Source organism: Enhydra lutris, unplaced genomic scaffold (assembly GCF_002288905.1).
Source record: "Enhydra lutris kenyoni isolate GAN:26980312 unplaced genomic scaffold, ASM228890v2 scaffoldscaffold72, whole genome shotgun sequence".
Taxonomy (NCBI): domain Eukaryota; kingdom Metazoa; phylum Chordata; class Mammalia; order Carnivora; family Mustelidae; genus Enhydra; species Enhydra lutris.
In genome coordinates this window covers 720,248-747,494 of record NW_019154156.1, presented here as the reverse complement: position 1 = coordinate 747,494, position 27,247 = coordinate 720,248, and the positions used below count along the sequence as shown (strand labels likewise).

Below are 27,247 nucleotides of genomic sequence, written 5' to 3'. Positions count from 1 at the left end.
GGATTCTCACCCTTCTAATGAAATTGGATCCTTAAAAGGGTTTATGGTTTGCTCAAATATAAGTCATTTTTCATAAAATGGCCATTCTAAATAGTGAAGATATAGTGACATGTATAGGAAATTCACTGTAGGAGAAGCTAAGACAACAACATTGTTCCAAGAAGCAAGAACTTGTATATATAGAGAGACTATGTTGAAGGAGAAAGAGATCAATCAGCCAAGGGCAGAAAAGAAAATTGAGCTGAACAGAAATGTCTAATAGGCAATGTTAATAAATTTCTTAATAATAACATGTGGACCTCTGTCTCTGCCCATCTATGAAACATGTAAATCTGATACTACTAGTCAATATTTTTGTAGTTGGAATTTATTTTTTTATATATGACAACAAATAACTGAGTTTTTCCTCAAAAGGGAAGGGAGTGAGATCAAAGATGGTTCAATGATATCTCCTGCTAAATTCAAATTAAAACATAATATGACAAATTAAGATGGGAGATCAAAGACATCACAGCACACAAGCGAACTGGCATAAAGAGGAAAAATTTGTCAAATACTTCTACACAAAGAGCTACTAAATTTCACAAATGACTTAAATAAATGAAAAGATATACCATTTTCATGGATTAAATGACTTAACGCAGTAAAATTTTCAATTCTCTTGAAGGAAATCTACCCCAAACCATTCTTATAGTTTTATTTTTTTAATAGAAATTCTATTGCATAAGAATTCAACAAACTCTATATTTAAAAATATGGCTTAAAATTTTATGAATTGCTGAATCAATTTAAAAAATAGAATAAGATGTTGAAAATTTCCCTACCAGATATTAGAACAGATATGCCCACAAATCCATAACAACAAAAATAATATGGTCATCTACAGCAGAAATAGACAATTTAAAAACCACAAAACATAGAAATAGATACAAGGAATATATGGAAATTTGAAATATGAATAATTAAGGTGATAATATCAATTGATGAGAAAATCTAGGTTGTAGATGATGTTGGAAAAACAGGTTTAACATACAGAGAAAAATAAAACTAAACTCCTACATTGCATCACATGAAAACAGAACTCCAAGTGAATTTAATATCTAAATGAGCAAGTAAAAGTAAGAAGCCAACAGCATAAAGTATAGGAAAATATCTCTATGATGCATTTATTAGTTTCCTATTCCTGCTGTAATGAATAACTACAAATTTAATGATTTAAACAATAGGTATTTATATTCTTATGGCTCTATGGCTCAGTTGTCCAACAGGTCTTACCTTATGTTGAGGTTTTGGCAGGGTTGCATACCTTTCTGGAAACTCTACAGAAGAATCTTTTTTTTTTTTTTCGCCTTTCCCAGAGGCAACCCAGCTTCCTTGACTTGTGGCACCTGTCCTCTATTTTCAAAGCCAGCAATGCAGCATCTTCCAAACCCTGCTTTTGTTTTCACATCTCTTTCTCACTAACAAATTATAGTCAAGAAAATCTCTCCACTTTAAAGGATTCACATGAATAGATTACACCCATCTGGGTAAATCAGAATAATCTCCCCCATTTCAAGATCCTAAGTCTTAATTATATATGCAAAGTCTTTTCCATCACATGGTAACATATTCCCATGATCCAGGGATTAGGACATGGGCATCTTTGGAGGGTCATCATTTTACCTGTCATAATGACCTAGGAGAATACTTTATAAATTAGGCAGACAAAAAAAACTTTAAAAAGCACAAATCATAAGGTTCAAATTCAATGGATTTGACTACATGAATATTAAAGATTTCTGTTCAGTTAAGAATATCATAAACAAAGTTAGCAGACAAATGACAGACTGGGGGTAAATATTTGCAAAGTCAAAATCTGGCAAAAGGCTAGTATTTATAGTATACAAGGGATCCTACCTTATTGATAATTACTTTAATTGTAAGTGGACTAAACACTCCAAAAAAAAAAAATTCAGAGATTGGCAGAATGAATTTTTCTGTTAGACAGATCATAGATAGATGATAGATGATAGATAGATAGATAGATAATAGAACTTTACCATGAGCCAGACATTGCTAAGAACAAAATGATGAGTCCTCTATCTCATACATAACAATTCTTTTTACATGCATTAAGTTATTTTGTACTAATATAAATGAAACAAAGTTTTTTTTTTTTTTTTTCAGAAAGATGAAAAGCAATCCACAAATTTTTATTTTTTTCAAGCCTTATTGTCCCTAGAATTTTTCTTAAGCTCACCTAGGATCTGAACATCACGGAAGCTTTTATGGTCTCGTGTGGCCTACACATAGGTACTTATCTGTACCCAGTTAGACACAAAATAACCTATCAGGTTAAAGGGGAATGGATTTCACCATTTTAAATGTGAAATATGTTTGAGTTGGATTAATTTCATAAACTGTGATAGCCAACAGAGATAATTCAAATAGTTACATGAGTGGTTCTGAAGTCTCTCTTGTATGGCAATAGTACATAGAAATTTTATATAAATGTAGATTAGCCAGCCCCATCCTGAGAGATTCCAATTCAGAAATTTTGAGTCTTTACTGGGATTCTGCATTTTTCACAGGCTCCAAAGATTAATATGAGTTGACACATGACCATGTTTAAAATATTCTGTTTGGTTATCAACTTTTTGTCCTTGTTGTTAGAACAACTCAGCAAAATAAAATCCCGGTTTATTGTTGGACGACATTGTTTCATACATACATCAAACAGGCCATAAATAAATAAACAAACAGCAACTTCATAGACAAAGAAACCCTTTATCTTTGGCCTTTTTAACCATCTCATACAAACCAACTACTTATAGTACAGTTAAGTACATACACAAAAAATGTTACTGGAATGCTCGGGATAAGATTTTTTGTTGTTGTTGTTTTTGCTTTTTTTAACAAGGTTTTTTTCCTCCTTTGAGATTATAATGAACACGGTCACACCACAAGTAAAGTCAGAAGTAGGACAGAGAACACTTCAAAGGATGGTTTGGTCATCCGAGATCATTAAAAATGGCTGACCTCTTACAATATGTACAAAAATGTAAAATATAAATAAAAAATACAAATTTTCCTTTTTAAAGTAATTTTAAGAAAAAAAAGCAGGGGCCTTGGAAGTTTTGGTTCTTTTTTTCCTCCCCTGTTGCAAATTTACATTGTGGTTTTTGTTGGGTGGAGGAGAGCGTGAGTCATCTGCGGGTGGCGCTGCCAGCACTGGGTAGAAGGGCGGGACTCTCTACTTGAAGGTGGCCACTTTTAGATTCTGAGACGGGAAGTGAAAGGTGAATATGTCACGGTGGCCCATTTTTTTGTTAGGTTTAACTTTTCCTTTTTTGCTGTCTAGTCATCCTCATCAGTCTTCTGCTTCTTGGAGTCCACATCGTCCTCATCATCATCTTCAGCTGCCTCTGCCTCCTCATCTTCATCTCCATCCTCTTCCTCATCATCACCTTCTTCCTCCTCTTCATCTACCTCATTGTCCGCCTCCTTCTCCCCATTTTCCTCATTAGCGTTCCCATTAGCAGGTGTGTCTCTTCCATTCTCTGCCTCCTCCACAGCTTCCTTCTTCTCCTTTAAGTCCTTGGTGGTGATCTCGGAGCTGGTGTCCACGGCTGCTTCTGACATGATGGGGCACACGGTGATCCAATGCAGCGGATTAGAAAGAAAGGAAGAGTTGGAGGATTCTGGCGAGAAAGCTGCCCGAGTCCGCGGTGGCAGAGGAGGCACGTGGCGGAGGTGGTTGCAGCAAACAGGAGGCTGAACACAAGATCTGTGCAAAGATGGCTTTTCAGAGCAGCCAGTGGAGCTAGTTATCAGCTTTTGCATTAAAATTGGTTCAGTGTCAGTATAAATTTTATTAATATTATTAACAATGATGGTTTGTTTATTCATATATACAAATTATTGTTTCTCATTTAATGAATTAGTAAGGTTTCAGTTTACCTCTTAAGTTTTCAGAAGGCAGTAACTTTTTTTGGTGACTTTCCTAAGCATTTTTCTATTTTGTTTTCTATAGGCAAGCCTCCCACATACACTATCTCCATGGGACAAAGGTGTTACTTAATATCAGAAAACATTAACTTGAAAACCAAAAGCAACATTTTGTAGTGGACAGTTGTTGCAAATCTTGATCCTTATAAATTTATTTTTTCTTTGAATTTATAATAAAAGATAATGATATCTTAGGTATACTTGTGGGAACATCATAAATTTATTTTTATTATTTTTGTTTTTTAACCAAAATTAATTATATAATTGTACATTCACATTCATTTTTAAGAAATTACACAGCAAGATCCTGAATATGCTTTATCCAGTTTCCCGTAATGTTAATATCTTTAAAAATCATAGAACACATTGTAATCAGGAATTTGACACTGGTATAATCCACTGATCTCAAGATTTCCCTAATTTTACTTGTATCCATCTGAGTCTGTGTCATTGTATTTTTTATTTTTATTTTTTATTTCTCTTCCAAGTTTTTCCTTAAGATCCAGTGAGTTAACACACAGTGTATTAGTTTCAGTTGTGGGACTTAGCGATTCATCACTTCCATAAAACACCCACTGCTCATCACAAGTGCCCTCCTGATGGGTATTACATCACCCATTTAACCCACCTCGCTGCCCACCTCCCCTCCAGTAACCTTCAGTTTGTTTTCTATAGTTCAGAGCTGTTTTATGGTTTCTCTCTCTCTTTCCACCTCTATGTTCATCTGCTTTATTTCTTAAATTCCACATATGTGTGAAATCATGTAGGATTTGTCTTTCTCTCATTGACTTATTTTGCTTAGAATAATACCCTCTAGCTCTATCCATGTCCTTTCAAATGGCAAGATTTAATTCTTTTTTATGGCTGAGTAATATTCCTGTGTGTGTGTGTGTGTGTGTGTGTGTGTGTACACTTCTTTATCCATTCATCAGTTGATGGACATTTGAGTTCTTTCCATAATTTGGCTATTGCTGCTAAATGCTGCTATCAACAGCAGGGTACCTGTTTCCCTTTGAATCAGTACGTTTTTATCCTTTGGGTAAATATCTGGTTGTGCAATTGCTGGGTCATAGGGTGGCTCTATTTTTAACTTTTTGAGGAACCACCACACTGTTCTCCAGAGTGGGGCAGAATGAATTTTAGAAGGTCCAACTGCAACTCTCTCTAACAGACATGAAAGCAAAAGGGTGCAAAAAGTTACATCATAAAAATAATAACCAAAGACAGCTGGAGTGGCTTTATTAATATAAAAAAAATCAATTTTAAAGCAAAAGTTGTACTAGAAGCAAAGGACATGGTTTAATGATAAAGTGGTCTATCCTTCAAGATGATAAGGTACTCATAGGCATAAATGTACCTAACAACAGAGCCCCAAAACCACATGAAGCAAAACTGACAAAACTGAAATAAGAAATAGACAATTTTTTAAAAAGATTTCATTGATTTATTTGACAGAGATCATAAGTAGGCAAAGAGGCAGGCAGAGAGAGAGAGAGAGAGAGAGGAGGAAGCAGGCTCCCCGATGAGCAGAGATGCGGGGCACGATCCTAGGACCCTGGGATCATGACCTGAGCCAAAGGCAGAGGCTTTAACCCACTGAGCCACCCAGGTGCCCCGGGAATAGACAATTTGACAATAAAAGTTAGAGAATTCAATATCTATCATGCAATATCAGATAGAACAACCAGGAAGAAGACCAACAAGGAAACAGATAACTTGAAAACACTATCAACCAATAGACCCCCCCCAAAAAAAAAATCCATAGAACACTTATTATTAGCAGGTTACATACACTTCTAAGCGCATATGGAACAGTTTACAAAATTGATCATAGTAGGCTAAAAAACAAAGTTGTTAGTAAATTTAAAGGATTGAAAGTATACAAAGTATGTTCTAACCACAATGGAATTAAATTAGAAATCACTAAAAGAAGGAAATTTTAGGAATTCATAAATATGTGAAATTAATACACTTGTAAATAAAAATATGGATGAGAACAGAAATCACAAGGGAAATTAGAAAATACAATAAGGAGAACACATGTACCAAAGACAACAAATCAATATTTAGGGGATGCAGCTAAAACAGTACCTAAAGCAAAATTTATAGCTATAAGTACCTATATTAAAAAATAAAAGAATACTGAGGCTCCTGGGTAGCTCAGTTGGTTAAGCATCCGACTTAGCTCAGGTCATAATCTCAGTGACCTGGTATTAAGCTCTGCTCCACACTCAGTGGGGAGTCTGCTTGTCTTTCTGCCCCTTTCCCCCATATTGTGCTCTCTCAGTCTCTCAAATAAATAAATAAAATAATTTAAAAATATAAAAAAAAAAAGAGAATACAAATCAATAGCTTAACTATCCACCTTAAAAAAAAAAAAAAAAACTAAAACAAAACAGCAAACTAAACCCAAAGCAAGCAGAAGAAAGGAAATAATAAAGTCTAGAGTAGAAACAGAATAGAAAAGTACTAGAAAATAATTAACAAAATCAAGTTGGTGCTTGGAGAAAATAAAAGCATTCACAAATCTTTAATTGAACTGGACAAGATAAAAACAGAGATGATTTAAATTACTAAAATTAGGAAAGAAAAGGGTGCATCACTAACCCTGACAGAAATTAAAATGATTATAAGAGAATACTAGGAACAATTGAGTGCTAACAAATTAGACACCCTAGATGAAATGGACAAATTTCTGTAAAGATACAAACTGCCAAATCTGACCCAAAGAGAAACAGAAAATATGGATAGACCTATAAGAAGGTAATAAATTCATAACCAAAAACTTCCTTCAAAGTAGAGCATACAGATGGCTTCAATGGCAAATATCACCAAACGTTTAAAGAAAAAATACCAATTCTTCAGAAACTCTTCTAAAATATATAAATGTAGAAACACTTCCCAATTTATTCTATGAAGATAGTGTTACCTGTTGGGTCCATGGTCAAAGGAGTGAGACTGATACAAAGCGAAGGTCAAGCAAAGCTTTATTTCACTCCAAGCATCGAGAATCAAACTGACCCGCCAGGGCCATCTCTTGCAAAGAGGCGACTTCTCTCTGCCTTACAGACTAGCTTTTAAGGGCAAAGGCCATGTGGTTGGGCCTGGCCATGCACCAGTGGCCTATGAGATTGTAACACAGAGAAAGCTGCACAGTCCTGCTAGGTCACACGTAAGTGACCAATTGAATTACAATTTACCCTATAGTAGATATTTGAACTAGCCTATCACCTTGGTCAGAATTGGCACCCAAAAGGCTCCCAAAGGGCAGGGCCCATACTCCTTGGTAGATAGGGAGAGAGTATGCGGCCCCACTGATTGGATGTCTCCACCTGGCCTGACCCACCCTTGTATTTGGGCTTTGTTACCTGGGACTGGTTTCTGGGCTTGTTTTAAGTAAGTCCCCTGGTGGAAGGGGGGGGGGTAGGGACAGTTTAAGTTTTACTGTATAAACAACAAGGTCATTATTTAACCAGATGTAATCTCTCTGGCTAAATAGGCCCTTACATTACCCTGGTACTAAAACCACAAAAAACATCACAAGAAAACTAGACCAATAATCCTTATGAATGAATACAATACAGAAGTCCTCTACAAAATGCTAGCAAACAAAATCCAGAAACATATAAAAAAGATGATACACCAGGACCAACTTGGACTTATCCAAAGAATGCAAAGTTCATTTAACATACAATAATAAAGTATATGATTTATCATCTTAAGAGAATAAAGGGGGAAAAAACATATGATCATAGCAAAAGATACAGAAAAACCGTGAAAAAATCCAGCATCTTTTCATGATAAAACACTCAACAAATCAGAAACAGGAGGAAACTTTGACAAAGCCCATCTATGAAACACCCATAATCAATATCAGATTTAATGGTGAATGACTGAATGTTTTCCCCTTAAGATCACAAATAGGAAGAGGCTGTCTCTTCTTCACACTTCTACTTAACACTATACTGTAGGCTCTAGAAAGGGAAATTGGACAATAAAAAGAAATACAATGTATCCAGATTGGAAAAGAAATAAACTGTATTTGCAGATGACATGATCTTGTACATAAACAATCCTAAAGACTACCCACATAGCTATTTGACCTAATAAATAGTGAATTCAAGGTTACAGGATACATGATAAATATCCAAAAATTAATTGTGTTTTTATACAGTAGCAATGAACACTTCAAAAATGAAGAAAATGGTTCATTGATGAAAGCATCAAAAGGAATAAAATTCTTAGAAATAAATCTAACAAAATGCAAGTTCTGTACCTGGAAACTACAAATCATTGTTGAAAGAAACTGAAGACTTAAATAAGTGAGTCAATATGCCATGTTTGTAGGTTTGAAGACTTATTACTCTTAAGATAGCAATACTCTTCAAATAATTAAAACATCTTGACAAAGAACAATAAAAATGGAAGACTCCGCATTTTGAAAAACTTAATAGAAAGCCATAGTAATCAAGATGGTGTGATACTGACACAAGGAGAGGTACACAGTTCAATGGTAGAGAATTGAGAATCCAGAAATCAACCCTCATATTTATGGTCAATTGATTTTTGACAAGGCTGCCAAGACAACTCAATGGGGAAAGAATAGTCTTTTCAACAAATGGTACTGAGACAAGAGGAATCTACATGCAAAAGAATGAAGTTGGATCTTTATCTCACAACATACACAAAAATTGACTACAAATAGATCACAGACCTAAATATAACATGTAAAACTATAAAATTCTTAAAGAAAACATAATAAATCTTTCTGACCTTTTAAATTAAAAGATTGTAAAAAAAATCTTGGGGCACCTGGGTGGCTCAGTGGGTTGAAACCTCTGCCTTCAGCTCAGGTCATGATCCCAGGGTTCTGGGATTGAGCCCCACATGGGGCTCTCTGCTCAGCGGGGAGCCTGCTTCCTCCTCTCTCTCTCTCTCTCTGCCTCCTTCTCTGCCTATTTGTGATCTCTGTCTGTCAAATAAATAAATAAAATCTTAAAAAAAAATTGTAAAAAAAATATTTCTGACCTGAATTAGTTTGTCCCCCTCCCGCTCCCATCTTGTTTCATTTTTTCCTTCCCTATGTCCCCAAACCCCCAACTTTGCCTCTCAAATTCCTCATATTAGGGAGATCATATGATAATTGTCTATCTCTGATTGACTTTTTTCATTCAGCATAATACCCTCTAGTTCCTTCCATGTCATCGCAAATGGCAAGATTTCATTTCTTTTGATGGCTGCATAGTATTCCATTGTGTGTGTGTGTGTGTGTGTGTGTGTGTGTGTATACACACACACCACATCTTTTTATCCATTCATCTGCGGATAGACATCGAGGTTCTTTCCATAGTTTGGCTATTGGACATCGCTGCTATAAATACTCGGGTGTATGTGCCCCTTCGGATCACTACATTTGTATCTTTAGGGTAAATACCCAGTAGTGCAATTGCTGGGTTGTAGGGTAGCTCTATTTTCAACTTTTTGAGGAACCTCCATGCTGTTTTCCACAGTGGCTGCACCAGCTTGCATTCCCACCAACAGTGTAGGAGGGTTCCCCTTTCTCCACATCCTCACCAGCATCTGTCATTTCCTGACTTGTTAATTTTAGCCATTCTGACTGGTGTGAGGTGGTATCTCATTGTGGTTTTGATTTGTATTTCCCTGATGCTGAGTGATGTGGAACACTTTTTATGTGTCTGTTGGCCATCTGGATGTCTTCTTTGCAGAAATGTCTGTCATGTCCTCTGCCCATTTCTTGATTGGATTATTTGTTATTTGGGTGTTGAGTTTGATAAGTTCTTTATAGATTTTGGATACTAGCCCTTTATCTGATATGTCGTTTGCAAATATCTTCTCCCATTCTGTCAGTTGTCTTTTGGTTTTGTTGACTGTTTCCTTTGCTGTGCAAAAGCTTTTGATCTTGATGAAGTCCCAAGAGTTCATTTTTGTCCTTGCTTCCCTTGCCGTTGGCGATGTTTCTAGGAAGAAGTGGCTGCGGCTGAGATCCAAGAAGTTGTTCCCTGTGTTCTCCTTAAGGATTTTGATGGATTCCTTTCTCACATTGAGGTCCTTCATCCATTTTGAGTCTATTTTCGTGTGTGGTGTAAGGAAATGGTCCAGTTTCATTCTTCTGCATGTGGCTGTCCAATTTTCCCAACACCATTTGTTGAAGAGACTGTCTTTTTTTCCATTGGACTTTCTTTCCTGCTTTGTCGAAGATTAGTTGACCATATAGTTGAGGGTCTATTTCTAGGCTCTCTATTCTGTTCTGTTGATCTATGTGTCTGTTTTTGTGCCAGTATCACACTGTCTTGATGGTGAGAGCTTTGTAATAGAGCTTGAAGTCTGGAATTGTGATGCCACCAACTTTGGCTTTCTTTTTCAACATTCCTCTGGCAATTCGAGGTCTTTCCTTGTTCCACATAAATTTTAGGATTATTTGTTCCATTTCTTGAAAAAAATGATGGTATTTTGATGGGGATTGCATTAAACATGTAGACTGCTTTAGGTAACATAGATATTTTCACAATATTTGCTCTTCCAATCCATGAGCATGGAACGCTTTTCCATTTCTTTTTGTCTTCCTCAATTTCTTTCATGAGTGCTTTATAGTTTTCTGAGTACAGATTCTTTGCCTCTTTGTTTAGGTTTATTCCTAGGTATCTTACTGTTTTGGGTACAATTGTAAATGGGATCGACTCCTTAATTTCTCTTTCTTCTGTCTTGTTGTTGGTGTATAGAAATGCAACTGATTTCTGTGAATTGATTTTATATCCTGACACTTTACTGAATTCCTGTACATATTCTAGCAGATTTGGAGTGGAGTCTTTTGGGTTTTCCACATAAAGTATCATATCATCTGTAAAGAGTGACAGTTTGACTTCTTCTTAGCCGATTTGGATGCCTTTAATTTCTTTTTGTTGTCTGATTGCTGAGGCGAGGACTTCAAGTACTATGTTGAATAGCAGTGATAATGGATATCCCTGCCGTGTTCCTGACCTTACAGAAAAGCTCTCAGTTTTTTGCCATTGAGAATAATATTCGCTGTGGGATTTCATAGATGGTTTTGATGATATTGAGGTATGTACCCTCTATTCCTACACTTTGAAGAGTTTTGATCAGGAAAGGATGCTGTACTTTGTCAAATGCTTTATCAGCATCTATTTTAGTATCATATGGTTCTTGTTCTTTCTTTTATTAATGCATTGTATCACATTAATTTGCAGATGTTGAACCAACCTTGCAGTCCTGGAATAAAACCCACTTGGTCATGGTGAATAATCCTTTTAATGTACTGTTGGATCCTATTGGCTCATATTTTGGTGAAAATTTTCGCATCTGTGTTCACGAAGGATATTGGTCTGTAATTCTCTTTGTCTGGTTTTGGGATCAAGGTAATGCTGGCCTCATAAAATGAGTTTGGAAGTTTTTTCTCCATTTCTATTTTTTGGAAGTTTCAGGAGAATAGATAATAATTCCTCTTTAAATGTTTGGTAGAATTCCCCCTGGGAAGCCGTCTGGGCCTGGGCTCTTGTTTGTTGGGAGATTTTTTGATGACTGGTTCAATCTCCTTACTGGTTATGAGTCTGTTCAGGTTTTCTATTTCTTCCTGGTTCAGTTATGGTAGTTTATATGTCTCTAGGAATTCATCCATTTCTTCCAGATTGTGAAATTTGCTGGCATATAGCTACTCATAATATGTTCTTATAATTGTTTATATTTCTTTGGTATTGCTTGTGATCTCTCCTCTTTCATTCATGATTTTATTTATTTTGGTCCTTTCTCTTTTCTTTTTGATAAGTCTGGTCAGGGGTTTATCAGTTTTATTAATTCTTTCAAAGAATTAGCTCCTAGTTTTGTTGATTTGTTCTACTGGGGCTTTTTTTGTTTCTATTTCATTGATTTCTACTCTGATCTTTATTAGTACTCTTCTCCTCCTGGGTTTAGGCTTTCTTTGCTGTTCTTTCTCTAGCTCCTTTAGGTGTAGGGTTAGGTTGTGTACTTGAGACCTTTCTTGTTTCTTGAGAAAGGTTTGTATTGCTATATACTTTCCTCTCAGGGCTACCTTTGTTGTGTCCCAAAGATTTTGAACTGTTGTGTTTTCATCATCATTTGTTTCCATGAGTTTTTCAATTCTTCTTTAATTTCCTGGTTGACCCATTCATTCTTTAGAAGGATGCTCTTTACCCTCCATGTATTTGAGTTCTTTCCAACTTTCCTCTTGTGATTAAGTTCTAGCTTCAGAGCATTGTGGTCTGAAAATATGTGGGGAATGAGCCTAATCTTTTGGTAACAGTTGAGACCTCATTTGTGACCCAGGATGTGACCTATTCTGGAGAATGTTCCATGTGCACTAGAGAAGAATGTGTATTCTGTTGCTTTAGAATGGAATGCTCTGAATATATCTGTGATGTCCATCTGGTCCAGTGTATCATTTAAAGCCTTTATTTCCCTGTTGATCTTTTGCTTGGATGATCTGTCCATTTCAGTGAGGGGGGTGTTAAAGTCCCCTACAATTATTGCATTAATATCAATTTGTTTCTTTGATTTTGTTATTAATTGGCTTATATAGTTGGCTGCTCCCATGTTAGGCGCATCGATATTTAAAATTGTTAGATCTTGTTGGACAGACCCTTTGAGTATGATATAGTGTCCTTCCTCATCTCTTATTATAGTCTTTGGCTTAAAAATCTAATTGATCTGATATAAGGATTGCCACCCCAGCTTTCTCTGAATGTCCATCAGCATGGTAAATTGTTTTCCACCTTCTCACTTTAAATCTGGAGGTGTCTTTGGGTCTAAAATGAGTTTCTTGTAGACAGCATATTGATGGGTTTTGTTTTTTTTTATTCATTCTGATACCCTGTGTCTTTTGATTGGGGCATTTAGCCCATTTATATTCAGGATAACTATTGAAGGATATGAATTTAATGCCACTGTACTGCCTATAAGGTGACTGTCACTGTATATTGTCTCTGTACCTTTCGGGTCTACTACTTTTAGGCTCTCTCTCTGCTTAGAGGACCCCTTTCAATATTTCCTGTAGGCTGGTTTGGTGTTTACAAATTCTTTTAGTTTTTGTTTGTCCTGGAAGCTTTTATCTCTCATATTTTCAATGATAGCCTAGCTGGATATTGTATTCTTGGCTGCATGTTTTTCTCATTTAGTGCTCTGAATATATCATGCCAGTTCCTTCTGGTCTGCCAGGTCTCTGTGGATAAGTCTTCTGCCAATCTTATATTTTTACCATTGTATGTTACAGAATTCTTGTCCTGAGCTGCTTTCAGGATTTTCTCTTTGTCATTAAGACTTGTAAGTTTTACTATTAGATGATGGGGTATGGACCTATTTTTATTGATTTTGAGGAGGGTTCTCTGTGCCTCCTGGATTTTGATGCTTGTTCTCTTTGCCATATTAGGGAAATACGCTACTATAATTCACTCCAATATACCTTCTGCCCCCCTCTCTCTTTCTTCTTTTTCTGGAATCCCAATTATTCTAATATTATTTTGTCTTATGGTATCACTTATCTCTCGAATTCTCCCCTTGTGGTCTAGTAGTTGTTTGTCTCTCTTTTGCTCAGCTTCGTTATTCTCTGTCATTTGGTCTTTCTATATCACTAATTCTCTCTTCTGCTTCATTTATCCTAGCAGTAAGAGCCTCCATTTTTTTATTGTACCTCGTTAATAGCTTTTTTTATTTCCTCTGGGTTAGATTTTAGTTCTTTTCTTTCTCCAGAAAGGGCTTTTAATTTCTCCAGAGAGCGGTTCTCTAATATCTTCCATGCCTTTTTTGAGCACAGCTAGCACCTTGAGAATCATCATTCTGAACTCTAGATCTGACATATTACCAATGTCCATATTGATTAGGTCCCTACCCTTCAGTACTGTCTCTTGTTCTTTTTTTTGTGGTGAGTTTTTCCACCTTGTCATTTTATCCAGAAACGAATATATGAATGAGAGAATAAAATACTAAAAGGGTGGCATAGACCCCAGAAAAATGTACACTAACCAAATCAGAGGAGACCCTCTTTTACAACCCTTTCTTAGGGAGATTGCTTCAAGTTGTGCTCTGGCAAATTCAAAAGGTAAGCCATGAAGTAATAAGCAAACAGTGGATCCAACCAATTTTGCACCAAAGCTCAGTGTCCAGATGTAAAGACTCAAAACCCTACAGTCAGGCACCAAATGATGAAGTTTTAGAATATAAGTGAGGGCCAGTGGGGTGCAGTCTGGAGCCGAGGACCAAGAAAGAATTCTTGAGACATCTTTGGTGCAAAATGGTGGTTTTTTAAAATACGGGGACAGGACCGATGGGCAGAAAGAGCTGCTTCTCTTCTCTATTTTTAAACAGATGGACTGTACCATGGCAGCCTCAACTGATGTTGATATTGAGCATAGTAAAAATAATCCAAAAACTAAAAGAAATAAAATGCTTGAACCAGTGTTATCTAATTGTAATTAATCAAATCTTTAGTATTCTAGTAGGTGTCCTGAACCATACTGTTATTTTTAAGCAATTAAATCTTACCAATAAGAGACCCCAGTAAAATGCACTATTATTAAATCCTCATTGAGAGGTTAGGCCACTGTTTTCCCTGCAATCATTTTTGAGTTTGCAAATTTTTAAAAAATAGAAAATTATACAGGCTTTGCTACTTTAAATAACTTTGTCTGACAAGCTGAAATTTTCAGACTAATAAGAAGCTTGAATAAAAATGTAACCAACTGCTTTCTTACTTTTTTCCTTTAAATACAAAAGACAATTATCCAAAGACTAATCTTTAATTTTGCATTGTTTCCTCCACTAATGAACTACAGAATTTATCCCTCATTAATAAAAACACAAAAGGAAAAATTATGAAAAACTAGTCTTAGCCTGTTAAGATTTAACTATAACCTCCTAATCTTACCACATTACCTTTTTATTCTGTATAATTTCCAGTTCAGAATATCTGAATCTATTTCTAAATGTAGAATTTAGGAAAATTATTTGTAATTGATAAGAGCAAACTAAAGCAGCATTCAAACTCTTTAAGAATTTATGCAAAATTAAATTTAGGGTACATAACTAGTAACACCTGGGAACATTTTTTATTATACAGCTCATTTTGCACATGAGATGTACCTGAAAATCATGTTTTGTAATAGTGAAGGTAGTTTCTGTAAGTACCCATATCTCTCAAATGTTAATATTCCATATAGTGTTATTAATTTTCATCTTCAGCATAACTTCTATCTATGCTATCATTTTAAATCTGTGTTTAACTAAAAAAATAAACAAATTTGTGTTTAATAAGTATTCCTTGAGTACTAACTATTCTACCGGTACAGATAATAATAACACAAAAAATAAGATTTATCAAGTGGTTATTATAGTAGTATTAAGCACTATACTAAATTCTCTGTAGTCTTATCTCAATAAACCCTAACAGAAATTCCATGAAGTAGTAGTTTACTATCCACATTTACAAATGAGGAAATTGAAGGTTAATGACATGAAGTGATTTGCCCAAAGTTACACAGTTAAAAAGTGGCTCAACTCAATGTTAGTTTAAGAGTAGACAAAGGCAAAAACATCCAAGTGTCCTCAAGCAACTTACAGTCCAGTGAGACTATCAGAGAAGGAACCAAATAACAAATGTGAAGTATCTTATAAGTGAGATTCGCAGTTCAATATGAAACAGTCAACTTAAAGTTTAAAATTTAAAACATTACTGTGATGGCAGAGGGTAGGTATTAGTCAGTGCTTTCCAGAGAAACAGAACCAAATGTGTACATAAACATACACATAGACATATCTGTGTACACATAGAGAGAGATTTATTTCAAGGAATTAGTTCATGTGACTATGAGAACCCAGGGAAAAGCCAATGTTGGCAGCTCAAGTCCAAAGACCATCTACTAGCAGAATTCCTTTTTGCCTGGGGGAGTTTAGTCTTTGTTTTAAGGCCTTTAACTGATTAGATGAGTCCTCCTCCACCTCATTATGGAGGACAATCTGCTTTATTCAAAATTCACTGATTTAGTGGTGTCTAGGTGGCTCAGTCAGTTGAGAGTCAGCTGACTCTTGGTTTTGGCTCAGTTCATGATCTCAAGGTCAAGAGATCAAGCCCCAGTTTGGCTCTGTGCTCAGCATAGAGTCTGCTTGAATTCTTTCCCCTTCCCTCTCTTCCCCCTGCACTTTCCCCCACTCGCACTCACACGTGTGCACTTGCTCTCTCTCTCTCTAAAATAAATAATCTTTTTTTTTTAAAAGTTCACTGATTTGAATATTAATCTTGTCAAGAAAAAAAAAGAAAAAAATGTTAAGAAACTTCCAGAGTAATGTTTGACCAAATATCTGGGCTCTCTGACCCAACCAACACGGAAAAGTAACCATCACACAGTGCTTTAAATATATATAAAAACTCAGTCTAAACACCATGCCCCAAAGCGTAGTCCTATTAAAGCTGTCTTCTGCAATAGAGCTATACCTCTTAAATTGAGGACTACATTATATTTACTTTTTTATTCCCAGTGTCTATGATAATGAAATAACATTTTTAGGAGCACTTATTAAATTATATTTAGTAGACCTTGCCTGAACTAAATTGAATTAAATTCAATTTCTGGCCTTTTAAAATCTCTGAAAGAGAAAAGTGTGTTCGGAGTAAGTTAAGTGTCATAGATCAAGCACAGCAGTTTGGGAACTCATAACTGTATCAGCTCCTTGGTTGACAAATTTGTGACAAAAGTTATGTATTAGTCATATATTGCTACATAAAAAATTACTACAAATTTAGCAACATAAATAAACACATAGTTATTATTCCACAGTTTCTATGGGTCAGGAATCCAGTCACAGCATAGCTGAGTATCCTGTTTCAAGATCTCTCAAGACTGCAATGAGGGGTCAGCCTAAGCTGGCGTCCCTTCTCAGGCTGGCTAAAGAGAAGAATCTCCTTCCACACTGACTTGGCTGTTTGTACAATCCAGTTCTTAGCTCCTTGCAAGCTGCTAGCCAAATGCAGTCCTCAGCTTCTTGCCACATAGGCCTCTCTGTCTGGTGGCTTACTTTATCAAAACCAGCAAGGGAGAGAGTCAATATTGGAAAATCTACCCATAATATGGATGTTATAATCTCATATGTCTAAGGAAATGGCTTCCTATTACCTTTGCCATATTCTATTGGTTAGCAGCAAGTCCCAAGTCCCAATCATAGTCAAAGGGAGGACATTACACCATAGCATGAATACTAGGAGGTAGAAATACCTGGAGACGTCTTAGCGCTTGTTCCTCACACATTGGGTTGGGTTTTCAGAAATAGCAAGCAATCCTGTGGCTACAGGAAATAAGGATTTCTTTCAGAGCAATCATAAAAACTTAGGTAGTTCAGGGATGCCTAAGTGAATCATATCAGGGGATATCAGTCCAGAGGGGTGACCAGTCAAGCCACCCTGCCTCAAAAAGAAAGATGGCACATGAGCAAATCACCTTGCTCTCATTGTCAGGAGGACTCCTGAGTTTTCCCCTACACCCAGACACCACTTTGGGAATAAGGACTAGTCTCTAAAGAATTGAACACTCAATGTTCAAAGAGTTCAGTGAAAGAAACTGTTTAAACTGGAAGAAAATAATTTTCAATTATTTAGCATGTTAAAGATTTGGTTGATTGATCAGTTAAGGGAGGTGTACATGTGTTTCTTTACTATGCTGGTGAGTGAAGTGCCAGGAGGAAGATTATCTTGGTTATAGGAAATAAAGAATTAGTGCAGAGTAAGTGAACTTCCAACTCTTAAAATTAGAACTGGTTAAAAAAAAAATTAGAACTGGCTGTACCTGTGAATAATTAAGTGATCACCCGCATAACCCAGGAATATCAGCAGAATCTACACCAGTAGACTGCCACAATACCAAAGTCCCAACCTGGTGTACCTGGGTGGCTCAGTTGTTAAGCTTCTGCCTTTGGCTCAGGTCACAGGGTCCTGAGATTGAACCCCGCATCAGGCTCCCTGCTCAGCAGGAAGCCTGCTTCTCTCTCTCCTACTCACACTGCTTGTGTCCTCTCTCGCTATGTCTCTCTCTGTCAAATAAATAAATAAAATCTTCAAAAGTCCCAATCCATTTTTATAAAGTTCAGGCAAGGGGTGGGGATCATGGCTTTATCTCTAAAAGGCCAGGGCTAAATGTTTGTAATACCTAGGTGTGGGCTGGGCGACAGCGCCTACTGATATAACATCAGGATTAATAAAAATAGTTAGCATTTATTGAGCACTTACTATGTACCACGGAATGATCTTTTGGTTTTTTTTTCCCCCAACTTTTAGTTTAAAATTTTTCATGCTATAGGGGTGCCTGGGTGGCTCAGTCTGTTAAGCATCCAACTCTTGATATCATCTCAAGTCCCCATCTCGGGGTGGTAAGTTTGAGCCCCATGTGGGCCTGCATGCTCAGCAGGGAGTCTTCTCATTGTCTCCCTCTTCCCCTCTCCCCCGTTCTCATGGGCATGCACACGTACTCTCTTTTTCTCTCTCCCAAATAAATAAATCTTTTTTTAAAAAAAGAAATTTATTCATGTTTACAGAACACTTGAAAATATAGCACAATGGATATATATAAAGGGCTTGCACTAACCTGTTATTAACATTTCACTCATAGATAGGTAGATGATGATAGATAGATACAATATATATATTTATGTAGATAGAAACAAAATTTGCTATTGAATTTGTACAAAATTAACTATTCCCAGTGTCTATTATAATGAGGGGCATGCAGAATGTTTTCAAGAATTCTTGTTGAATTTGACTGAATTAAATTCTGTTTCTGTTCTTTTTAAAATTTCTAGAAAGGAAAGTGTGTTCAAAATGAATAAGCACCACAGTTAAATCCAGAAGTTCAAACATAAATATAAATGTATTTGTAAGTATAAATATATATATATATATATACACATATAGACTAATATACTACAGGAAAGAATGTATACTATACTGTATTCCTTTTGTATACTATATAGAATATATATGGTATAGAATATATACTATATAACAAAGTATAAACTTTTTAAGGTATATAAACCTTTAGCATGTGTATGTATATATAATATAATATAATATAATATAATATATATTTAAACCCTATATCTTATATATAAATATACCCTTTTTTGGTTGAACTATTTGTAAGTAGATTTCAGACATCATGACACTTTTTACATTTCGTGCAATAAGATGTCCAAGTTTTGCACAAGTAGCCAGTAAAAGTGCTGGGCTTGGAACCCTGGCCCATGTTCTCAATCATGGTGCCATTCTGGTACAGTCAGGGAAAGGCAAGAAAAGTGTGATAGGTGGGATATAGGGGATTTCCATTAACCACAGTAGCACTGAAAGCAACATGAGAGAGCTTGTGGGGAGGATGTGGGAGGAGAAGGGAGCAAAAGCAGATGAATTGAAGGTCAGAGAGATGGGAGGAAAGAGGAGATATATAATCTCCAATTACATAAGGAGAAGTGACTATCCAATGGAAAGTGCCACTCGGACAAAATCTTCCACTTTTTACTTTCGCCTGAGGTTAAAAAATATTATTTCAGACTTGATATGTTAGAGTACAAAGCTCCAGCAAACCGAGTCTCTGCTCGCCAGGATGTGAGGCCCGTGCAATGTCACGTGTGGTCAGGTGCTGGATCAGGCCGAGTCTTTGCTCCTGATCGGGATGGGCACAGATTTCTGAGTCACTGAGCCAACGAATCCTTAGACTTAGGTGAACAATATGCCAATCCTCATGAAAGCTTTTTAAATTTATCTCTTTAACTGTCATGAATATAGCCTTGGGGATCTGTGATACAGAACAATTACAGAGGATCCATTTTACACATGAATATGTATTAACCCTGCTCATCAAAGCTAAAAAAAAAAAAAAAGGAGCACCCAAAGAATTATTTTTAAATTCCCAAATTCTTAAAAGATTAAGTACATGAATTATGTCAGAATGTTATTCATGATGTTTAAGATCAAGATGCTGACTCCATCAACAGTAATCAATACTCAGCATAGTTTTTATCTCTGTATAATTTGACATATAACTCTTGAGGGGAAAAAAACAGTTGAGGAAGGAAAGCCATCTTATAGGTTCATCTAATAATTAAGAAATAAAAGTAAATGAATAAAAATAAATCTCGCTTACATTACACTCTACCTCTCCTCTCAACACTCCCCACTGTGTTCTCCCACTTGCCTCTGAATGCAAGTTTCAATTCTCTTATTCTTTAAAGCAGTGGCTTGCAAACATTATTCATAGTGGTTTATGGTAAGAAATACATTTTGAATATACATACAAATATATTTATAGAAACACATATATTATGCATTATATTTGTATAATATATATTTAAAAGCCCTTTTCTCTCTCAATTAATGAATTATTTTTCTGTCTGGTTGATAACCCTGCAAAGGGTCATAGATTTGACTTGGAGAGTTTAATCAACATTTCAGAAGATAGAAAAAAAGAAAATAACAGAGTATACCACCAGGAATATAGATTAAGTATTGTTTCATGAAAATTTTATTTCCATTCTGCATGTATGTAGTTGTATGTGTTCTGCACATGAAGTAAAATCTGTTTCTCATGATAGATCTTAGTCAAAAATGCCTGATACTTTATTGTTCTGTAGTTGCAGTTTGAAAAAGTTTGCAGTCTAAAGGACCAAAAGTAACTGCTTAAAAAATCTTTAAAAATGCTCTATTGTAGTAATCATAATGTTGAAAGTTTGCATTCTGCCACATCTCAGTATCTTACCCTCTGCCCCAGGGAAAAGGAGTTTCAGAAATATGACTCAGCAATGTGTAGGTACACAAAGGGCCATTTAGAAGGACAGAACAAAGAAACTCTTTGTGTCATTGTGATAAATTGTGGTGGTCTGCTCATTCTTAGACCCCTGACACACACAAAGATAGACAAAAGTAAAAGATGTCCAAAGAGCAGCAAATGGTTTAAATACTTGAAAAAAAATGCACTTATAAGGAACTACTTACTGAGACTGAAATTGGCATGCTAATAAGAAAACACTGGCTCTTTCTATGTTTGACTAAGACACATGAGTAAGCAACATGAATTCTCTCAAATTTGATATCAGAAATGTATAAATCTGGTACACAAGAGGATCTCCTTTTGAAGTACAATTTAACCTATTTTCACCTACAGCAAGTTTTTATGGTGAGAACCACTGTATACATCTAGAGGCAAAGATCGGCAAATAAATATGAACAGAGCATATGGTCCAAGAGGTGATAGTGTGACAACTGGAAAAACTAAATAATCAAAAATAAATAAAACTTTTATCTTGGTATAAAAAAGTATTTGTAATAGTGGGAAGAAGTTTTTAGTAAGAGGAAAGTTTGAGTTGACTCCTCTTGTGGTTTTATGTTTTAGCAGTAAGAATTACTGTAGCAAAAACAAAAACAAAACAAAACAAAAAATGAAACACTCCAATAAAGAAATATCAACAATTCAAACCAAAATAGTTCACCGCAGCCAAACCAAGGGATGATCTAAGCAGTGCATTGAACCCAGGAGTTGGATAAGATTACCTAACAACTCTGTCCTTTTCTAATATGAAGGATTTAGAAATAATCCTTGATAACTGACATGCTACTTCAGTCAGCTGTTGTCAATAAGCAAGACAGATCTGAAAATAATCCCTGGCTTTTTGTTTTCAAAGAAGCTAAGGATGAATCCTGGCACTACGAGGTAAACCTGCCTTTGGGTAGCTCTGTAAGGCAGCTTTCTGGACAGTTTTTTAGCTGAATCATAGAGCAGGATATGCATAAACTCCTGAAAGTCATTTTCATTAGTGTTCCTACCCAACCTCACCTAACTTTGGGCTACAACTCCACAAGAGGAAGGGTGTGTAAAAGGAATGGGTGGGAGCTGGGGAGAGACAGTGCCCTGAGACAGGCATTCTAGTATATGGTAAAATAAAACACCCAACTGCATAGATGAGCTACTGAGAAAGAATAATAAAGAGACCATTGTCCAAAATTTACTGCATAGAGACCAGACTGTTCCTCAGGTCCTTACATCCCAGTACCCCTTCAGGGTTTATTTCCAAGTGGAACATGAGATGACCAGGAATCTACAGTCATTTACTAGTGTAAGCAGACACAGACTCCTTCAGAGCCTTCCCCAAAACCATTAAGGGTCTGCTCAACTCATTTTGGGGACTCTAGAAATTCAAAGAAGGTAACAGCTTGATGGGAAAACCTCAGTAATGGGGCATGGGAGACTCAACCTCCCTTCCTTCCTTACAACAATTCGGGCGGGGGGGGGGGGGATATTCTGTTTGTTTCTCTGAAGTCCCAACAGGATTAAGCCACAAATGCCTATAGCAGCAACCATTATAACATACCCTCATATTTGTTCCTCCTCTGGCTCACTCTAACTATTCTCTCACTCTTGCTTTCTACAAGTACCTCCCAAATAAACTATATGGTCTCATACTCTGCTTTGAGAGAAACCCAAACCAAACACACCTATAGCTTATTTAATCATCATAACAATCTAGTGGGGTGGGTATTATTTTTCCCATTTACAGATATAGAAAATCTAGGAGAGATTAGTAAATTGGTTTATTCAATTAACAGAATAAATAGGCCTGAACTATAACCTTTCTTATTCTAAAACCCATGTTTTTAACCATTATGCTAAACTATCCAACACTATCAGAGAAGTAATTACAAAAATGAACTAATTAAAGGTTAAAAGACAAAGTATTAAAAATGATTATAACTATAATAATTTGGTAGCATATGCACAATACTAAAAGGTGTAAAGTATCATATCAAAAACATAAAATACAGGGGAGGGGAGTGTAAAAATGTAAAGGATTTATATGCATTTGAAGTTATCACTTTAGACTATCATAACTATAATGTTTTCTGTAAGACTCATGGTAACCACAGAGCAAAAACTTATGTATATGCACAACAGAGAAGGAGAAAGCAATCAAAGCATTCCACTGCAGAAAATCTTCAAATCACAAAAGAGGAAAGCAAGACAGAGACAAAGGAACTACAAAATAGTCAGAAAACAACAAAATGGCAAGAATAAGTTCATACTTATCAATAATTGCTTTAAGTGTAATGGACTAAATTCTCCACTCAAAAGATACAGAGTGGAAGTTCAACATCTATACATGATAAAAACTCTCAACAAGGTAGGTTGACAGACATAATAAAGGCCATATATGAAAAACCCACAGCTAACATCATACTCAATCATGAAAACCTGAGAGATTTTCCTCTCAGATCAAGAATAAGACAGGATGTCCACTCTTACCACTTTTATTCAATATAGTACTGGAAATCCTAACCACAGGAATCAGATAAGAAAAAGAAAGGGTATCCTCACTGATAAAGAAGTTAAACTGTCATCATTTACAGATGACATGATACTATGTACAGAAAACCCTAAGGATTCCTCCAAAAAAAAAAAAATAGAGCTGATAAACGAATTCAGTAAAGTTGCAGGATACAAAATTAATATACACAAATCTGTTGCATTTCTAAACAGCAATAACAAATAGCAGAAAGAGAGATTAAGAAAACAGTTTCATTTATAGTTGCACCAAAAAGAATAAAATACCTAGGAATAAACTTAACCAAGGAGGTAAAAGACCTGTATTCAGAAAACTCTAAAACATTGATGAAAGAAACCAAAGACAATACAAATAGAAAGATGTTACATACTTGTGGATTACAATAATTAATATTGTTAAAATGTCCATATTACCCAAAGCAATCTACATATTCAGTGGAACTGGTATCAAAATACTAACAGCATTTTTCACAGAGCTAGATGAAATAATAGTACAATTTGTATGGGACCACAAAAGAACCCAAATAGTCAAAACAATCCTGAGAAAGAAAAACAAAGCTGGAGGAATCACAATTCCAGATTTCAAGATATACTACAAAGCTACAGTAATTGAAACAATATGGTATTGGTACAAAAATAGATAAATAGATCAATAAAATAAAATAGAGAGCCCATAAATAAATCTATGCTTATATAGTCAATCTATGACAAAGGAGGCAAGAATATACAATGGAGAAAAGACAATCTCTTCAAAAAATGGTGCTGGGAAAACTGGATAGCTATATGCAAAAGAAAGAAACTGGACCACTTTTCTAAGACCATACACAAAAATAAATTCAAAATGGATTAAGTACCTAACTATGAGACCTGAAACCATTAATATCCTAGAGGAGAACACAGGCAGTAATTTCTCCAACATTGAGCATAGCAACATTTTTCTAGATATGTCTCCTAAGGCAAAGGAAACAAAAACAAAAATAAACTATTGGACTACCTCCAAATAAAAAAGTTTTGTACAAAAAGGAAGCCATCAACAAAATGAGAAGTCAACCTACTAAAGGGGAGAATATATCTGATAAGGGGTTAATATCCAAAATATATAAAGAATTTACACAACTCAGCACCAAAAAAAAAAAAAAATTAAAAGTTAAAAGTTTGATTTTAAAATGGACAGAGGACCTGAACAGCCATTTTTCTGGAAAACACATACAGATGGTCAACAGACACATGAAAGGATACTCAACACCACTAATTATTAAGGAAATGCAAATCAAAACCACAAAGAGATATCACCTGACACCTGTCAAAAGACAAGAAATGACAAATGTTGGTGTAGATGTAAAAGGAACCTTTGTACACTGCTGGAGGACACATAAATTAGTGTAGCCACGGTGGAAAACAGTATGGATTTTCCTCAAAAAATGAAAAATAGAAATACCATATAATCCAATAATTCCTCCAGTGGGTATTTACCCTAAGAAAATGAAAACACTAATTCAAAAAGATATATTCAGTCCTATGTTTATTGAAGCATTATTTACAATAGCCAAGATATGGAAGCAACAGGTCGACTGACAGACTAATGGATAAGGAAGAAGTGCTGTGTGTATATGTATATGTATCTACATATAAAAGCAGTTCTATATATAATAATGGAATATTACATGGCCATTAAAAAGGATGAGATCATGCCATTTATAATACCGCAATTACATCCAGAGGGTATTATGCTAAGTGAAATAAATCACACAGAGAAAGACAAATACCATATGACTTCACTCATATGTAGAATCTAAAAAACAAAACAAATGAATAAACAAACAAATGAAAAGAAGAAAGAGACCTAGAAAAACAGAGAACAGGGCACCTGGGTGGCTCAGTTGGTTAAGCGACTGCCTTCGGCTCAGGTCATGATTCCAGAGTCCTGGGATCAAGTCCTGCGTCGGGTTCCCAGCTCCACAGGGAGTCTGCTTCTTCCTCTGACCTTCTCCCCTCTCATGGTCTCTCTCATACTCTCTCTCAAATAAATAAAATCTTTAAAAAAGATATACAGAGAACAAACTGATGGTTTCCAGAGAGAAGAGGAGTGGAGACGGGATATGAGAGAAATGGGTGAAAGACAGTGGGAGATACAGGCTTCTAGTTATGAAATGAATAAGTTATGGGAATAAAAGCCACAGCATAGGGAATACAGTCAATGATACCAAAATAGTGTTATATAGTGATGGTGGTAGCTACACTGGGATAGGCTTTGCCTAACAAAGAAGTTGAATCACTATGTTGTATACCTGAAACTCATGTAATATTTTGTGTCAACTATACTAAAAAAAATTTTTTTTTAAAGACATGGAGTGACTGAGTGGATTAAAAAAAAAAAACAAGACCCAACTATATGTTGTCTACCAGAGACTCAGTTCAGCTTCAAGGACACACATAGACAGAGAGTGAAGAGATGGCAAAAGATATTCTATGCAAATTGAAAACAATATAAGGCAAGGGTAGCTATACTTACATCAGACTAAATAGACTTTAAGCCAAAAGCTGTAACATGAGATAAGGATGGTCATTATATAATGATAAAGGGGTCAATCCAAAAGGAGGATACAACAGGTATAAATATTTATGCACCCACCACAGGAGCACCTAAAAACTATAATTAAAAAATAGATCTGAAAGGAGAAATAGAGAACAATACAAGAATAGTAGAGGACTTCAAAAACCCCACTTTCAATAATACATAGATCATCTAGACAGAAAATCAATAAAAAAATATTGGACTTATAACTCCATGTTAGACCAGATGAACATAGACACATACAGAACATTACATTGAACAGGAGGAAAACACACATTCTTCTCAAGTACATATGGAACACTCTCTAGAATAGATCACATGTCAGAGCATAAAACAAGTCTTAATGAATTTAAGAAGACTGAAATTGTATGAAGCATCCTTTCCTACCACAATAGTATGAAACTAGAAATCAATTACAAGAGAAAAACTGGAAAATTTACAAATATGTGGAGATAAACAACAAAATCTTAAACAACCAATGGCCCAAAGAAGAAATCACAAGGCAAGTAAAACAATATCTTGAAATAAATAAAAATGGAAACACAAAATGTTTTGGCATTGTGCATGTATGGGATGCAGCAAAAGCAATTCTAAGAGAGAAGTTTATAATGTTACCTGCCTACATGAAGAAAAAAGAATGATTGCAAACAACTAAACTTTATACCTTACAGAATTTTTTTAAGAAGAGATAATTCAGCCCAAAGTTAGTAGAAGAAAGAAAATAACAAAGGATGATTACAAATGAAATAGAGACTAGAAAGACAACAGAAAAAAAAAAAAATCAATGAACCCTTCAGAGCTAGTTTTTTTGAAAAAATAAAGAAAATTGATAAATCTTTAGCTAGATTCACTAAGAAAGAAAAAAGATTCAAATAAATAAAATCAGAAATGAAAGAGGAGACATTACAACTGATAACACAAAAATTCCACAGATCATAAGAAACTACTATCCCAACAAATAGATAACCTACAAACAATGGATACATTCCTAGGAACATAAAACCCACCAAGACTGAATCAAGAAGAAATACAAAATCTAAGTAGACTAATTACTAGCAAGGAGATTGAAACAATGATAAGAAAACTCCTCTCAAATATACAACCTAAATGTACACCTAAAGGAGCTGGAGAAAGAACAACAAAGAAAGCCTAAACCCAGCAGGAGAAGAGAAATAATAAATATCAGAGCAGAAATCAATGAAATAGATTTAAAAAAAAAAGACAATAGAACAAATCAATGAAACTAGGAGCTGGTTCTTTGAAAGAATTAATATAATAAAGAAAAGAGAAATGACCCAAATAAATAAAATCATGAATGAAAGAGGAG

At 35.4% G+C, this 27,247-nt stretch overlaps 1 protein-coding gene across 1 annotated transcript; it reads right to left on the bottom strand.

Annotated features, from left to right (window-relative positions):
* Nucleotides 1-3,306: 3,306 nt before the first annotated feature.
* On the bottom strand, nt 3,307-3,797 carry LOC111159985 (prothymosin alpha-like). Its single transcript, XM_022522719.1, has one exon. The coding sequence runs from the start codon at nt 3,622-3,624 to the stop codon at nt 3,340-3,342; it is 285 nt and encodes a 94-aa protein (XP_022378427.1). The 5' UTR covers nt 3,625-3,797; the 3' UTR covers nt 3,307-3,339.
* Between the last annotated feature and the right edge of the window lie 23,450 nt (nt 3,798-27,247).